The 17018-nt window shown below is 34.2% G+C and overlaps 3 protein-coding genes and 1 pseudogene across 6 annotated transcripts in view; 2 read left to right on the top strand and 2 right to left on the bottom strand.

Annotated features, from left to right (window-relative positions):
- The first annotated feature begins 2361 nt into the window (after positions 1–2361).
- LOC113229749 lies at positions 2362–5603 on the top strand. Its single transcript, XM_026463431.1, has 5 exons — positions 2362–2437; positions 4184–4403; positions 4808–4932; positions 5129–5284; positions 5437–5603. The coding sequence occupies exons 1-5, from the start codon at positions 2371–2373 to the stop codon at positions 5601–5603; spliced, it is 735 nt and encodes a 244-aa protein (XP_026319216.1). The 5' UTR covers positions 2362–2370.
- An 826-nt stretch (positions 5604–6429) lies between these two features.
- Positions 6430–7727, bottom strand: LOC113229748 (annotated as a pseudogene).
- A 966-nt stretch (positions 7728–8693) lies between these two features.
- Positions 8694–9935, bottom strand: LOC113229747. Its single transcript, XM_026463429.1, has one exon. The coding sequence runs from the start codon at positions 9933–9935 to the stop codon at positions 8694–8696; it is 1242 nt and encodes a 413-aa protein (XP_026319214.1).
- A 5681-nt stretch (positions 9936–15616) lies between these two features.
- Positions 15617–17018, top strand: part of LOC113229413 (monocarboxylate transporter 4) — a 75445-nt gene continuing 74043 nt past the window's right edge. For all 4 annotated transcript variants that reach the window (XM_026462985.1, XM_026462987.1, XM_026462984.1 and 1 more), the window contains exon 1: positions 15617–15764. In XM_026462985.1, coding sequence (XP_026318770.1) covers positions 15678–15764 — 87 coding nt within the window. In that variant the 5' untranslated portion in view covers positions 15617–15677. The remainder of the gene's footprint in view (positions 15765–17018) is intronic.

Genomic DNA, 17018 nt, shown 5'->3' with positions numbered 1-17018 from the left:
AACAACAACTGGAGATTGGTGGCAGAAGAGTTTGGCTCACCGATAGTCGACTTTGGCGTTACCTCTGCTCTGAATAACAGCAAGAAATTCCTAAAGGCTGTTCTAATGAATCAAATTGACTGCCTTCGTGGCCGAACGGTTACCATGCCGAACTGCCACGCAGAGGTCGCAGGTTCGATTCCCGGGCCGGGAGAAATATTTATATGGCCTACATTTATTTCTCTCGTGAGTTTGGGTGTAATTTGTGGTTGTCTATGTGTGTGTCCATAGCACCCGCGACACAGGGTTTCCCTAGTGCGGGGCTATGTTCAGTGTGTGCGTTATTATTATTATTATTATTATTAAATCGTCTCCACCACAGTTTTAAATATTTAAGGATAAAATAAAGTCAGTTTTGTTGAAATTATTGTATTGTTTTTCATTGAATCCACAGATTCCACTCAAAATAGGTAATCACAAGTAAAAGCTTCAAAACTTAAAATCATATTCAAAATGTGAAATTTGTATAATTCAAATCATATATAGAAAATCACACGATATATGTACTAATTAACTATGAGCTATGAGTGATGAAAAGCAATACAGCATAGTGATATTTTTCAATCTCTGCCTGTGTTCTCTGAAAGCCAGTAATTTTGTATTCTTGCGAACAGTTACAAGATTTTCGCTTAAAAAACATATCACTGCCTCACTTAACATTACAACCAATTAAAATTACCAATTGATGGCGTAAATTCATCAGAATCTTCCTTGGGATAACGATAAAGGTAAATAAATTTTTAATTGTAATTACCACATATGCAAAAGTAAACACTAAATTCATAAAAATCTGGACCTGGAAAATGACATAGTTTAAGTAACAAATATCACCCAAGTTGTACATGTCAGCCAAGTCTCTTATCATCATATCGCTCTTTTTATTAGGAATAATGAAGTTGAATTGCTTATCGGCAATTATTTCTTTATCGCTTATGATGAAGATTGGACTTTTGTTCTCATCATTCTCGTGTACTCGTTTATGACCCTCAGTTATGTTGTTAGCAAATAAAACATTGCACAAAACAGAAGCATTTCTAGATTTTGTACGAGTATTTCCTGCTAGGAAAATGAAGCCTTTAATGACTGTGGTCCACATCACAATTAATAAAATGCGGATCGGATAATTAGGTCGATCCTTGCTTTTTCGCAAAAGCATTCGCATCAATCAATAGCCTTTATGTATATTGATTGATGTGAAACTTATTGTCTAGATCTGCGATGGTAGATAAAATACGTCTCCTTGGCTCACAAACAAGAAACATAAATGCTACGATACTTGCAATATACCTATTTATTCAAATGTTAAAAGGTTTAAAGAAAATAATCAGCATCACTGCACCAGTCTCAGAATTGTAGTAAGTAAGTCTTGAATAAACCTTCGTAAATGAAATAGCCTGCTGTCGAATACAAAGAAGAAATTAAAAATCCTCCCATCTGTTTCTTTCTGCTAACAGGCACAAGTACATTGTTAACCACAGTAAATCTAAATTTCCCAAATAAATTCCCGAAATAAGAGAATCGGTTTTATAGCGTAAATTATATCTTTAGTTTTATTTATTTCTTTAACTTTTTTATAGGTTCCTTTTATTCTCTGCCTTTCATCTCGGAATTTTTCCTATAAGTTTTTTATGCCGTGTTGCCTAATTTATGACGCGACATTAGTATTATCTTAGAAATGGCGTGTTCACTCCTTAGATTCATTATTCTTTCCTAGTAGCTCTTAAAACCGTAAATCTATAGTCGAAATCGTGGGCGACGTTTGTGTATAGAATTATTTTTATACCTTAATAATAATAATAACGCACACACTCAACATAGCCCCGCACTAGGGAAACCCTGTGTCGCGGGTGCCATGGACACACACATAGACAACCACAAATTACACCCAAACTCACGAGAGAAATAATTGCAGGCCATACAAATATTTCTCCCGGGCCCGGGAATCGAACCTGGGACCTCTGCGTGGTAGTCCGGCATGGTAACCGTTCGGCCACGGAGGCAATTAACAATGTATTTATTACCTTACAACTAACAATGTATTTATGTAGTAGGTACCTGAGCTAAATACACGCATACAATCCCATTGATGAACTAATTTATCTTGAAATGACCTAGTATCGTTTCTAGCGAATAAGTTTAATAATAAAGAAATTTTTATTAATGTCTCTAATTCAGTATGTAATTTCTTTTTAACATAAGGATACCTCGAAGTAAGGCGTACATGATATAAAATCTTAAAAAAATAAATAAAAAAACCCCTTATAAAACAGCGAATTCAAAAAGTACAATGCTACTCATTCTTCTTCTTTTTAGTGTGCCGCTTCTCTACGAATGTTGGCGACCATCATGGCTATTCTAATTTTTGAAGCTGAAAGCACGAAAGAGGTTGAAGAATCCGGTATTTATTTTCCCTCATTACGTGGCCGAAATACCGCAACTTCCTTCCTTTACAGTTCTGAGTATTTCCAACTTTTTTCCCATGCGATGAAGAACCTCAACATTGGTGACCTATTGTATCCACGATATTCCAAGCATATGTCTGTACAGCTACATCTCAAAGGACTCCAGTTTTGATATGTAAAAATGATAAATTTATTATATTAAAATATTATAATAATTTAAAATTTTAGACACGAACATTCTACACCGGTTTTAGATTAACAGACATAGATTAATACAATATTGAGGCACTTACCGGTAGTGCATTTATGCGAATGCATTGCAAATGCTCCTGTTTGCGAAAAGCTCGCGAGCTGCACACACGCATTAGATACGTTGTGCGATCTGTTCGCGCGCCTCCGCGTGCCAGATACATTAACATGTATTCTGCACGCATGCAGCACGCGTACAGCGCGCGTGCAGCGCATACGTAGCGCGCTCGCGGTTCATTCGCCAGATAAGTACGCGTACGCGTTTGACCTCCATCTCACCTGATGGAAAGTGACGATGAGGTCGATGATGGAGTTTGCACACCTAAGCAATGCCTATTTATATTATTACACTTTCGCCTGGAAAAGGTCCAAGTTATAACGTTCAGGGAACAAGACGGCAGGCAGGGAATTCCACTCCATAGCCATATTAAACCTTATTAAATCTTCCTTATTCCTAAGATTTATCGTATTTGCCGCTGGTTGTCTTGAAATAAATAAGATGTGGCGCAACGTGTTTTTCCTCCTTATGAAACGCACGTAAGCTTTTTTTGACCGGTTAAATACGATTCTATGTCGATAATGACTCCATTACGTAATTCGCAATTGCAACAAAATATTAATGCTCCGACCACACAAAGGCGGCCGCGAAAGCGTTTCGGGCGCGAGAATTTTTGTAATGTATGCGTCGGCCTAACATTGAAGTTTGGCAGGGTTCATATAAACTCGTACATTACAAAAATTGACGCGCCCGGAACGCTTCCGCGGCTGCCTCTGTGTGACCACTTGGTCAGACTATAATTGCACCTAAGAATGCGGTACATTAAGTTCCGGTCCGGGGTCCTTATCGCACAAATACGAGTAGTACTAGTGCTTATGGACCTTTTTGAGATTTTAATTTTATTCTTTAATTTTAGCGAGATTTGTATAATTGCTGATTATTTTAAATGGTACCCATTATACATATTAGACGTACTTAAATAAAAAATGTTTATACATTTTCACTATTCAGGCCGACCAGATATAATTAACGATCCCTAATGAATAATAATAAAATAATACATTAAGAGTGAGCTTGATTACCTGAAATGTTCAAGGTAAAATGCTGATAAAATTTTCTTTATTGTCATTATTAAATTAAGTACGTATTTACCTAATTACAGCTGAGAATTGTATAAATACAAAAAAAATTTATGTTTTGTTTAGTATAGCAAAAGTGTTTCAGTTGAGATCATAGTTTAGTGTTCCACAAAAAATCATTACCCTCGTTTCCGAGACCTGCACAGTTGGACAACAACAAAATGTATCCGATGTCTCAAATATTCTATTGTTTTATGTTCTCTGTTTTGAGTTTTAAAAATTCCAATGCAATTCCAAGAGGTAAGATTTAATAATATGTTTAGTATTAAAACTTTCTTATCATCTAGCACGTGTTTCATGCCATATACATAGTTTGCCTGTACAGCAGTTAACATGTGTTTACATGTTTTTCGCAGGTGACTTCATAGAGCCTTGCGCTGACCCCAAATATTGTGTTAAAAACTCCCTACAAGCATCATTGCCTGCGTTCGTGAGAGGAGTACCAGAGTTGGGCATCGATTCATTAGATCCGTTTTTCATTAAGAACTTAACACTCCTTCTGCCAGGAGACCTTAGAGTTCAATATACTCAAGGCATTTCTAAAGGAGCCAAGAAATGTGTTGTTGACATCGCAAGGTAAGAGCAAATTAATGAAATTTCCAGCCTGACGATGCATTATTACTAAAGAGATATTACATATAATGAAATGTCATTGTTTGAAAACCGCGAATATACCGCTATACACACCTGCGTATCGATGTATATGGCTCAGATATTCACATGGAGGTATGGGTATAAGAAACATGTATTATTATTAAGTTGACCATCTTCTGTTGGGAAGTTCATGTTATATAATCATAATTAACACAATTCACATTCTGGTACTATACGTTTCTTCTGAGATTTTGGTTCAATTTGGCAAAATACTATTGAGCCAGTCAATAATGTGTTTTCTAAATTTTCTTCGATGTAAGTTTCGTTGTGATGTTTTCCTCCAGTGTTAGTTAATATAAATTTAATAATATCTGTTTATTTTACAGAATTACTGGGGACATACTGGACTTCCAGATACGTTGTAATTTGACCATCAAAGGGAAGTACAGATCTACTGGTCAACTTTTCATGTTTGCGATCGACGGTGAAGGCAACTCAATGATTCGATGCAGTAAGTATCCACTGAGGTTACGTTATAGACAGTTAACCGTGTCACAGCTAAGTTCATTATCAAATTAATTAAGTATCTACATTATTTCTTTGAAACGAACTTGATGTGGTTTCATCGTTACTCATATAATTTATATTGCATTGTAATAATTTTATGGACAATGTGCATGTTTAACCTGTTGATCTTTTTTTGCCAGGAAATATTAAGATTCAATGTGTTATCAAGCTAGGAACCACGGTGGGACAAGATGGTAAAAAATATTTGGAAATAAGAAATTTTAAATATCACCATAGCTACGATGGCCAAGTCTTTTACCATATGGACAACCTCATCAAGGGAAATCCACAGCTTGGTACGTATATACACACAGATTATACAAATTGTAGTGATAAAATTTCTATTCAGATGTAGCATCTCGTTCTCATGAAGATTCACTGACGTGTGTAAGCTTTCTACTATGGCATTATAAAATACCTATTTCTTAAATGCTTTTATTAATTCCAGGTGCTATAATTATGGAGTTTATGAACAACAACTGGAGATTAGTAGCAGAAGAGTTCGGCACACCGATAGTTGACTTAGGCGTTACCTCTGCTCTAAAGAATATCAAGAAATTCTTAAAAGCTGTTCCAATGAATCAAATCGCCTCCACCAGTGTTTTTAATATTTAAGAGTAAAATAAAACCAGTTTTGTTGAAGTTACTTTCTTGTTTTTCATTGAATCCATAGCATTTCACTCAAAATATGTAGTCATAACTTAAAGCTTTTTCAAAATGTTAAATTTGTACAATTAAAATCAAATACGTAATTGCCATACTAATAAACTTTAATATCAGTTTTATGTCGACAGAAGACATGTTGTAAACAAAGATCTTCAGAGGCCATGCTTTTATTATTTCCATGAAAAGTTTCGCTTGAATCGTCATACTTCGCGGTAGTCCATGATTATTTCGTTAATCAGTGATTTTGTATTCTTGCGAATAGTTAGAAGATTCTCGCCAACCTGTCACACTCAGCGTTACTAGCAAACACCAATTGACGACGTTAAATATAGAGTTATCAGAACCATTCTGCTTGTCGCGGATAAAAGTAAATCAATGTCCAAATTGTAATTACCACATAAGTAAAAGTGGATACTAAATTCATAAAAATTTGGAACTGGAAAACTTCATTGATTAGGTAACACGCATTCTCGTATATAAACACTAATAGATATTTGTTAATGACACTCAGTCGTGTTGTTAGCAAATAAAGCATTGCACAAAACAGAAAAAAACAGAAGGTTTTGTACGAGTTGTGTTAGATACAGGATAATATGTCCTACTAGAAAAATGAAGTCTTTAATAACCAAGGTCGACCAATATTTTTAATGTGTAGTGCTATGTATAACCAGTTTTGTAACTTTATTGTTTTCTATTGAATCTACTTTGTGTAGATTACCAATCTAACGATTAAAACTGTTTAATCTAAAATAAACTATAAGTTGAAACATGAAAATTACACTGACATGTGCGAAATTTGTACAATCAAAATCAAATACGTAGTTGCCACACTAATAAACTTTAACATCAGTTTTATATCAATTGAAAACATGTTGTAAATGAACATCTTCAATGACCATGCCTCTATTAAGTCCATGAAAACTTTCGCTTGGATCCTACGCGGAAGGTCGTTAGTCCAATATTATTTTGTTGACCAATAATTGAGTATTTTTACGAACAGTTTGAAGATTCTCGAATAAAAAACATAGAACTGTTGAACTCAATAATGTACGCAAAGACCAAATGATATTGTCAAATACAGAATATTGTTCTGACTTACGATAAAAGTAAATCAATTCTCTTATTGTCATTAGCACATATATAAAAGTAGATACCAAATTCATGAAAAGCTGAAGCTGGAAAACATAATTCATTAGGTAACACTTATCTCCTGTGTAGTGTACATATTAGTTAAGTCTCTTATCTTCATATTACTCGCTGAAATACGACCAATAAAGTTGAATTCCATAACGGAAATTCCTTCTTTTTCATTTATAATGAAGATTGGAGTTTTGTTCTCATCTTTCTCATGAGTAAACACTGATAGATACTCGTTAACGAGCCTCAGTCTTGTTGTAGACAAATAAAGCAGAGTACAGAACACGAGCGTTTGAAGGTTTTGTTCTAGGTACATTAGATAAAGCATAATATTTCCTGCTAGATAAACGAAGTCTTCCATTGCCCTGATCCACATACATACAAAATAAATCTATTGAAACGCATACAATGTGCACTATGATATATAATACCAATACTTTTATTAAACGGATCCTTAAGGATCCGTTTAATAAAAGAATGGAGAAGAAGAGGAAAGAAAGTAGAATATTACGAGAAATTAATGTCTCGTAAAATTCAACACTTATATTGATTCGAAGTTCACTATCAAGATCTGCGATGCTGTACAGAATACGTCTCATGGGCTCACAAAACAATATAGAAGAGGGTGCAATGCATGCAACATATTGAATTATTAGCACATTGAAATACATAATGTCGACTATTTTACATAGCATACGTATCTATGTGTATTATGAATGTGTCTTCAAAAGTTAAGAAACATATTGCCAAATATAAAGAAGCAATTAAAATCGCTCCCATCTTCATAATCTCACTAACAGATTCAAGCTCGTTGTTAACCATATTGAATCTAATTATACCTAAAAGATTCTCCAAAAAGATAATCGGTTTTAGAATATAAATTACGTCTTGGATTTTACTTTGTTTTTTAATTTTTTTATGACTCTCGTCTTCCATCTTGGACATTTTTTGAATAGTTTTCATATATCGTGGTGCTTATGACACAATGCGTAGTATCTCAAAATGTGTGTCATTGTTAAAGTGATGGTTGACTTTTCTGTCCTTTCAAAATTTAATCTAAGTAATAGACATAATTCCTTTAATGTACGTACCTAGATATTCCATTAAACTAAATCAAACATAGACTAATCTTTGATGAGATACTTGTGTATTGGGCGCGCCAGCGCCACATTCATTAGCAAATATCTTTATAAATTGTCATTAATTAGTCTATGTTAACCGTGTAAATCGATAATTAGTGCATATTAAAATAATTAATGTACAAATATCTTTTTGAAATGAAAACAAATGGAGAAAGAATTACTTAAACTGTTCATCTGGAAGAAGTTGGACATAACTAGCAATGTATTGTAAATAAATAATATTGTAAGTAAATGTGTGTTTTTCGACCAGAGGCGTTTTTTAAGTCCGAGTGATGTGGGTAGGTGTCTACGACGTGAACATGTACCATACTCTTCCACGTATTCATTCTCAGGTAAGATGATCGAACAATCATGAGCAATATCAATAGTAAAAAGTAACAATCATTAAATAATTGATTAATGTTCATTTTGTTGATCAGGTTCTTGCGGAAGTTACTTTTTTCATTGTAAGACATATGTATGCAAATTTTCGTATTCAAATTAGCTTAGTTTCGTTGATTTGAAGCGGTTCTAAACCAGTCATATTTCACAGTACGTTTATGAACAACAACTAGAGATTAGTAGCAGAAGAGTTCAACACTCTTATCATTGATTGAGGTAACCTCTACTTCACACCAAAAAATCTTCAAGGAATTTTTAAGGAAAGAAGTATGTCTCGACGAATATTTTATATTTAATGTTAAAGTAAAACCAGTTTTGCTATTCATTGGTTTTTATTTAATCTACACATAGTAAAACCATTTCATCCAAAGCAAGCGATTTAAATGTGCGATATTTGTATAATCAAAATCAAATACGTAGTTGCCACATTAATAAACTTTAACATCAGTTTTATATCGATAGACAACATGTCGTAAACGAATATCTTCAAAGGCCATGCCTCTATTAATTCCATGAAAACTTTTGCTTGAATCCTCATACTTCGCGGGAGGTCGTAGTTCAGGATTATCTCGTTAACCAATAATTTCGTATTGTGGCGAACAGTTAGAAGGTTCTGGCATAAAAAACATAGAACTGCTACACTCAATATTGTAAGCAAACACCAAATTACGTCATCAAATATTAAAATCTCAAAATAATTCTCCGGATTTCGATAAAGTTTAATGGTATCCCAAATTAGAATTAGCACATTGATAAAAGTACATAATAAAGTCATAAAAATCTGAAACTGAAAAACGTCATTGCTTAGGTAACATGTAACTCCTAGTGTGTTGTACATATCAGCTAAGTCTCTTAACTTTGTATTGCTCGCCGAAATACGACCAATAAAATTGAATTGTTTATCGGACTTTCTTTCTTTTTCATTTATATTGAAAATTTGAGTTTTTATCTCATCCTTCTCGTGTATAAACACTGATAGGTACTCGTTAACGACTCTCAGTCTTATTGTACACAAATAAAGCAGAGTACAGAACACGAGCATTTGAAGATTTTGTTCTAGATACATTAGATACAGCATAATAATTCCTGCTAGGCAAATGAAGTCTTCCATTGCCTCGGTCCACATACAAAATAAATCGATTGATACGCATACTATGTGCACCATGATAAATATTATCAATGCTTTTATTAAACGGATCCTTGATTTCTCGTAAAATTTTTCGTTTATAGTGATGTGAAGCTTACTATCCAATTCTGCGACGTTGTACAAAATACATCTCGTGGGCTCGTAGACGAACAAAGAAGATGCCATTATGCATGCACCATATTGAATTATTACCATAATAGAAGGTATAATGTCGGTTATTATCACAAGATACGAACCATGGTGTATTTTGAATTCGTCTTTAAACTTTAAGGAAATTAAAGTCACATATAAAGAAGCAATTAAAATCCCTCCTATTTTCTTACGCACGCTAACAGGTTCAAGCTCGTTGTTAACCACACTGAATCGAATTATACCAAAGATATTCTCAAAAATTATAATGGGTTTTATAGTGGAAATAACGTTTTGGACTTGACTTTGTTTTATAGTTTCTTCTTTTGGAATATCGACTTTCATTTTGGATTATTTTCTATAATTTATAAATATTGCGATGCTAACGACACAAAGCGTAGTACCGCATAATAGGCGGCGTGTGTTTAATAAAGTGACACTTTGCCATGTCGTACTTTTTAAAACATTTAATCTATGTAATGTACAGAAATCCATTAAATTAAACAAGTAAACATGTATACATGACATATTTATTGATTTTATGTAGGGGAGAGCGGGGCTGAACGTTTTCAAATAACTTGACGTTTTACAATGAAACTGAAGGGTTTTCATTTTTAACCGACTCAGACTCAGATATTTGCTATTTAATGCTCTGAATGGTATTACAACTGTTCGGGACAGGCGTGTCGGTTACCATCAGGTGCACAATATATTCATCCCCTCACTTAGTTATTATTTTCTTTAAACTTATTAGTAGTAAAATATTTATATGTACTTGTTTCACTGTATTATGGTTAACGGTATAATTTACGTGGACAAACATGTATACTGTTTTTTCTTAAGTGTTTTATTCTTTACTCAGAATTCACTTTATGTTATTTGTTGCATTCACGCACGTTGTATCTAAGGATTCATATCAGATAACAACGACGACATCGCGCACTAGCACTGTTGGTCCAGAGTACGTAATCTGGACGTACTGTGTACGTACACATTTTTCTCATTACCAAAATGGTCGGAAAAAGGTGTTTCAATGCTTTGGTAAAAGTCAATTACATACTGATTTTTGTTACATGGCACCATTAGAATTAAAAACTTTAAAATCCAAGTTTCGACTTCTAAGGTCGGTAGTTTTGTCCTACGATGCATTAAAACTGTTTCCGGACATCCCGAATTTGAAAAAAGTAATTAATAAATATTTGGTAGTTTTAACAACTCTATGTCGCTCCTTGTAACTATATCTGTACATATATCTATAAATGTGGAACACCTTTTTCCGACCACTGGTCATTCATTACCTATTGCCTTAAAAACGATTGTCCCATATTTTATTGTATATCGGTATTTAATATTGCACCTATGGAATGTGTACAGGTACTATTTTAGTTCTGGTTGCCTCTGTCTGTTAGTGCTCAACCAGGAAGAACATCAAAAAATAAAATTGAAGAATTGAAGATAGGAAGGTTCGAACAAAAGAAGTCTGTCTTGACAATTATTTTTTATGTTTAATATTAAAATAAAACTAGTTTTGTTATTTATTGTTTTCTATTCACACAGAAAAGCCATTGAATCCAAAACAGAAAATTACATTTATTTATTTTACTAAGTTTAAACATCAAACCACATCAAAGTGCGAAATTTGTATAATCAAAATCAAATACGTAGTTGCCACACTAATAAACTTTAACATTAATTTTATGTCGATAGAAAACATGTTGTAAACGAACATCTTCAAAGGCCATGCCTCTATTAATTCCATGAAAACTTTTGCTTGGATCCTCATACTTCGTGGAAGGTCGTAGTCCATGATTATTTCGTTAACCAGTAATTGTGTATTCTTGCGAACAGTTAGAATGCTCTCGCATAAAAAACATAGAACTGCTACGCTCAATATTGTAAGCAAACACCAATTGACGACGTTAAATATAGAATCATCAGAATCATTTTGCTTGTCGCGATAAAAGTAAATCGATGTCCAAATTGTAATTACCACATAGGTAAAAGTGGATACTAAATTCATAAAAATTTGGAACTGGAAAACGTCATTGATTAGGTAACAAGCATTGCCTAGAGTATTATACATATCAGCTAAGTCTCTAATCTTCATATTGCTCGAAGAAATTCGACCAATAAAGTTGAATTGCTTATCAGAAATTCTTTCTTTTTCATTTATAATGAAGATTAGAGTTTTGTTCTCATCCTTCTCGTGAATAAATACCGATAGGTACTCGTTAATGACCCTCAGTCTTGTTGTAAACAAATAAAGCACAGCACATAGCGTGAACACTTGAAGGTTTTGTTCCAGGTACATTAGATATAGGATTATTTTTCCTGCTAGATAAATGCAGTCTGCCATGACTTCGTTCCACATACAAAATAAATCGACTGAAATACATAAAATGTGTACTATGATAAATAATATCAACACTTTTATTAATTGAATCCTTAATTTCTCGTAAAATTCTTCATTTATACTGATGCGAAGCTTACTATCCAAATCTGCAACGGTGTACAAAATACGTCTCGTGTGCTCAGAGACCAGCAAAGAACATGTTAAGATGCATGCAACGTATTGAATTATTACCACGATTGAAGGTATAACATCGATTATTTGCACTAGACTGAAATTTTGATGTATTTGGAATGGGCTTTGGTATATTAAGTAACACAATGCCAAATATAAAGAAGCAATTAAAATACTTCTTATCTTCTTACTCACGCTAACAGGTTCAAGCTCGTTGTTCACCAGACTGAATCTAATTATACCAAAGAAATTCTCGAGAATGACAATGGGTTTTATAGTGTAAATTACTTTTTGGATTGTATTTTGTTTCTTAACTTCTCCTTTTTTTGGTTCATTTTGGCTCTCGTCTTCCATCTTTTTTTATAGATAATTTTTAAATATCGTAGTAGTTCGCGACACAACGCGGCGTACCTCAATATTGATGTGTCTTTATTATAATGATGGTTTTTCACTTTAAAATTTAATCTAAGTAATGGACAGAATGTCATTAATCTAAACAAATAAATATGTATGCATGGTATTAAACCAAACGTACTTTAAGCTTTGATGAGATGTTTATGTAAGATGTCAGCGCCAAGTTTATTAACAAATACCTTGTCAGCGTTAAATATGTAAGTCAATTTTCCATTAAATGCCTAGCAAAGAGTTGATTAAATATATGGATTCGGCGACATATCAACTGACATTATATTTAAGTTATATGTTTTTAGTCGCAGTAGAGCTCCCTGTGAAAGAGTTCGTACAGGGAAGTACTGCTACCTTATCTATTTCTGTCGCCAAGCAGTAATATCAGCATTACTGTGTTCCGATTGTGAAGGGTAAGTGTGCTGGTGTAATCACAGGCACATGAGACTTGTCAACATATGGCTCAGGGTGACGAGCGCTGTGGCAGTGCCCCTCACACCTTTGCAATTTAAAGAGCCGAGTGGCACTGCAACTGTTATGGACAGGCGTGAAGCTTACCATCAGGCGCACGACTTGTTCGTCCCGTCACATGATATTATAAAAAAAAGTTTTTGTGCATACAACTGACATAGATTAAATTTCTTGTTTTAGAATTTGTCTTTCTTGTGTCTAACGCCATCTGTTATGGCTATCTGTTACTTCGATACTTTTGTAAAGCCCAACGTTTCGTTTAGAACCATAAAAATGTTAACATTATTTCTGACTGCTTCTGCTACTTCACTCAAGATGGCGCACTAAGCCGCCGATATGTAGAGTCGAGTGAATTAATTTTAAAATGATTTTGTTCGATCTTTTGTATATTCATTTTTGTATATTGGACATAGGTAAAATATAGGTGGCATCTTCCAAATATTCTATTTAGTTGGAGAGACAACATTGACGATAACATCTGCGAATCCAAGAAAACTGCAGTGAAATTTAAAAGTGTATCCAATAAACTATCGGAGGTCTCAGCTGAGCAGACCTGCGCCCGCTGTATCGACCGCTGAGATAGTGTTGTCAACATTTTATCGATATCTAATGTAAAAAATTTGGACTAAACGAATAAATGTTTTAAATTTGTATAAACATACCAATATTTTCAAACAAATTAGAAGTACTTGGAATTAGAGGAACGCAGCTCAAACTTTTACAGGACTATCTTTCTGACAGAAAACAGCGCGTGACGATTGACAAAATTATGAGTGACGAATTACCGATTGAATATGGTGTTCCGTAAGGAAGCATATTAGGATCAATCCTATTCCTTGTCTATATTAACCAACTATGCGCTCTTCCCCCTCTGGTGGCAAGATCACATCTTACGCCGATGATACAGTCTTATTATTCAGCGCCTCATGTTGAAATGAAACATTTTCACAAGCTCAATTTGGTTTTAACACAGTAACCGTGTGGCTCAGAGCGAAGGGCATTCGCTGAATACTAGCAAAACTAAATATATGACTTTCTCATACAATATCTCCTCACAACCTCCTGAGAATGCTTTTTCAATAATAGTTCACCATGGTACAAGCCCTCGAATTCATTTAAACCTCTGTGCTTGTCCAACACTGGACAGCACAAACGACATTAAATATTTAGGTGTGATAATTGACAAACATCTAAATTTCAAACACCATATTGTAGCGCTTACTTCTAGAATTCGAAAATTGATATATGTTTTTAAAAATTTAAGATATGCAGCTGGAAGCGCCCTTCTCAAATCAGTGTATTTAGGCCTCTGTCAATCATTGCTACTTTACTGCATTACATCCTGGGGCGGTGCACATAAGACCACCCTAATAAACCTGGAAAGAGCGCAGAGATCTATTCTTAAAGTCACCAACTTCCGTCCTTCCTATTATCCAACCCGCAAACTCTTAAACGAGTGCGATGTCCTCTCGGTTCGGCAATTGTTTAAGCAACAAACAATTTTGAAAAAGCACTCAATTACTCCATTTGATTCTGTTACTTTAACGAACCAAAGACGACTCGATACCTTTTCATCTCGTGCACAACTCCGCCCAGCACACTCGCATAGATTCTTTTGCTTCCTTGGTACATTCCTTTACTTTAAATTACATTCTAATTTGCATTATTCCATGAATAAAATAGAATGTAAAAGGACCGTCAAATTGTGGCTTAAGAGTAAGACTTACAATGAAACAGAGGAGTTGCTGGAAGTTGTTTCATAATTACCTTTTGTTGTTTTATATAGGTAACCATTAATTTATAAGTACTAATTATTTTATTGTTAAACATAGAAAATTTATTTTTAAGCTGTAATATAAAGAAATTTGCATAAAAAGATGCCTAAAATACAGGTATATATTTACTTAGTTTAGGCATCGCAATTACACTTAGATGCCTTAGATGCCTTACAATGTGTTATTGATTGATTGATTCCCCTGTTAATTCTTATTTAAATACTGTAATAGCTTTATTTACATTTGTTTTACTTATATTGTATTAGATTAAGTTATATTGAAATAAATTTATCTTTATCTATTTAACAGTTTTATGCCAGCTACAAAATCTGCGCGCTGGTTTATTTTCAGTTACCCCGTTTTTATTTGTATTACCAAATATATTTTACAGTGTCAAATAACTTCAAGAACTTCTACGCTTACAAGAAGTAGTACCTAGACAAGTAATAAGTATGTTAAATAAAATTCATCTAGAGATTGATCTAAAGCAAGTTGTAACCAGCACCCATACTAATATTGAAGTGTATTATGAGTCGTATTCACTGAATATTATGCGATTAAATGAATTGTTATGTTGAAATAAATATATTCACCGTAATATTATCTACATATTCGTCTACTCATTGTTGATTGTAGAGCATTTATATGTTATTCCTTTCTTTTAGTGTTCATTTTCATAAATTTCTGTATTGCGTAAATACAAATAAAAGGAATAATTTTATCGACCCTTGAGTATCCCAACCCTACATTCCCGAAAGCTAGGTAGGAGCCAGCGCGGCACGTCAGTGGAGGCGCGACATACGCGCGGCGGTCCACGCGGCCTACGCGCCGCGGACTCTTGCAGGTCCCCCTTTTACTAGGCCCGCTTTCACTGGGCCCCCGTCAACTCAACGTCAACTGTCCCGCGGCATCATGGGTCAAGCTACCGGTGCTGAATGCACCCCAGATGATGATGATGAGGAACCCCGTGTTCCTGTAAATCCGACAGACACCTCATCGGTGAGTTCGTTAATACATAACGTTTCCGTTTTTCATTTAGTTTATTATTTATTAATTCTGGATTTTGCATGGATTCTCACATCGAACTAACGGGCTATCGAGCTATAACATTGTATGATATGCATAAAATAGTATTTACCTGAACATATTTTATATGCAAATACCTAGTAAAGTTGTTTTTATTTTGGACTTTGCCTTGTTAAAAACAAATACCTATTAAATTGTGTGTCCTAACTTTTATAATATTATGACTATACACATATTACCTACAAAGACCTAGAGAGGTGTCACAATGTTTTTAACTGACTATTGATGGTGTATTCAAATAAATTAAATAAACAAAAAACAAAGGCGTCTATCAAAAACTGCGAAGCTACATAATAATGCAGCAGCTGTAATAGGCAGATAAACTTCAACTAACGTTTAATTTCAAACTATCTCTTGTTCTATCTAAAAATACTTTCCGGTTGTTGCACTTCATTACAACTTATTCTAACTTATATAATATTATCAATATAACTTTGCTGCTTACTTTTTACAAACGAGATCGCCAACTCGTGGACTCCATGATGTTTCAACCGGTTTATTTAAACAATCGAAACGTTTTAGAGACAATAAAAGAAAAATATGACCTTTTTTAATTTTAAAATCACAGTTTTTTATGATACCAAGTAACCGATCGAACAAGACATGCGTCTGGTGTTAAGTGACACGCCTGTCCATAGCAGTTGCAGTGCCACTCAGAGCTTTAAATCGCAAAGATCTGAGGAGCACTGCCACTGCGCCCGTCACCTTGAGACAAGTTGACAAGTCCCATGTGCCTGTAATTTAACCAGCACCCTTACTTCTGTAACCCTTACTTTAGTCTGACTTGAGCATTGAGTAGAGTTCTGGAATACGACACTTAGTTAGCGGACGGCAGTATTGCTGTCATGGTTTCGTACTCACGAACAGAATTTGATATGACCTAATTTTAAAATTGAAAAGGATTTAAAAAGTTTCGTTTTTTTCGTTTCAAACTCTCAGAGTACCATTGGAGTCCTATAGCACAACAAAAACTCAATAGTAAGGGATTTGATCTCACTGATAAAATTTTCATAATAAAAAAAAAGTAAGTATTGCGTTGTTATTTCTTTACGTATTTATCGATCAATTTTATTGATAGGTAGACTTCAACACACTGAACATAACGAACGGTATGATTTTCAAACGATTATCACTAATTACAGGTTTCAACACGACATGATTTCTTTT

Source organism: Hyposmocoma kahamanoa, unplaced genomic scaffold (genome assembly GCF_003589595.1).
Source record: "Hyposmocoma kahamanoa isolate Upper Pololo Valley unplaced genomic scaffold, ASM358959v1 62, whole genome shotgun sequence".
NCBI classification, from domain to species: Eukaryota; Metazoa; Arthropoda; class Insecta; order Lepidoptera; family Cosmopterigidae; genus Hyposmocoma; species Hyposmocoma kahamanoa.
The sequence above is the reverse complement of the archived record's forward strand: the minus strand, read 5'-3'. Positions and strand labels throughout refer to the sequence as shown.

What these genes read in the sequence shown, in the direction of transcription:
- LOC113229749 (XM_026463431.1), top strand. Translation starts at nt 2,371, where the DNA reads ATGTTGGCGACCATCATGGCTATTCTAATTTTTGAAGCTGAAAGCACG. An exon ending in TGTGTTGTTGACATCGCAAG is followed by an intron (nt 4,404 to 4,807) that starts GTAAGAGCAAAT and finishes TTTATTTTACAG; the next exon opens with AATTACTGGGGACATACTGG. An exon ending in CAACTCAATGATTCGATGCA is followed by an intron (nt 4,933 to 5,128) that starts GTAAGTATCCAC and finishes TTTTTTTGCCAG; the next exon opens with GAAATATTAAGATTCAATGT.
- LOC113229747 (XM_026463429.1), bottom strand. Translation starts at nt 9,935, where the DNA reads ATGAAAGTCGATATTCCAAAAGAAGAAACTATAAAACAAAGTCAAGTC.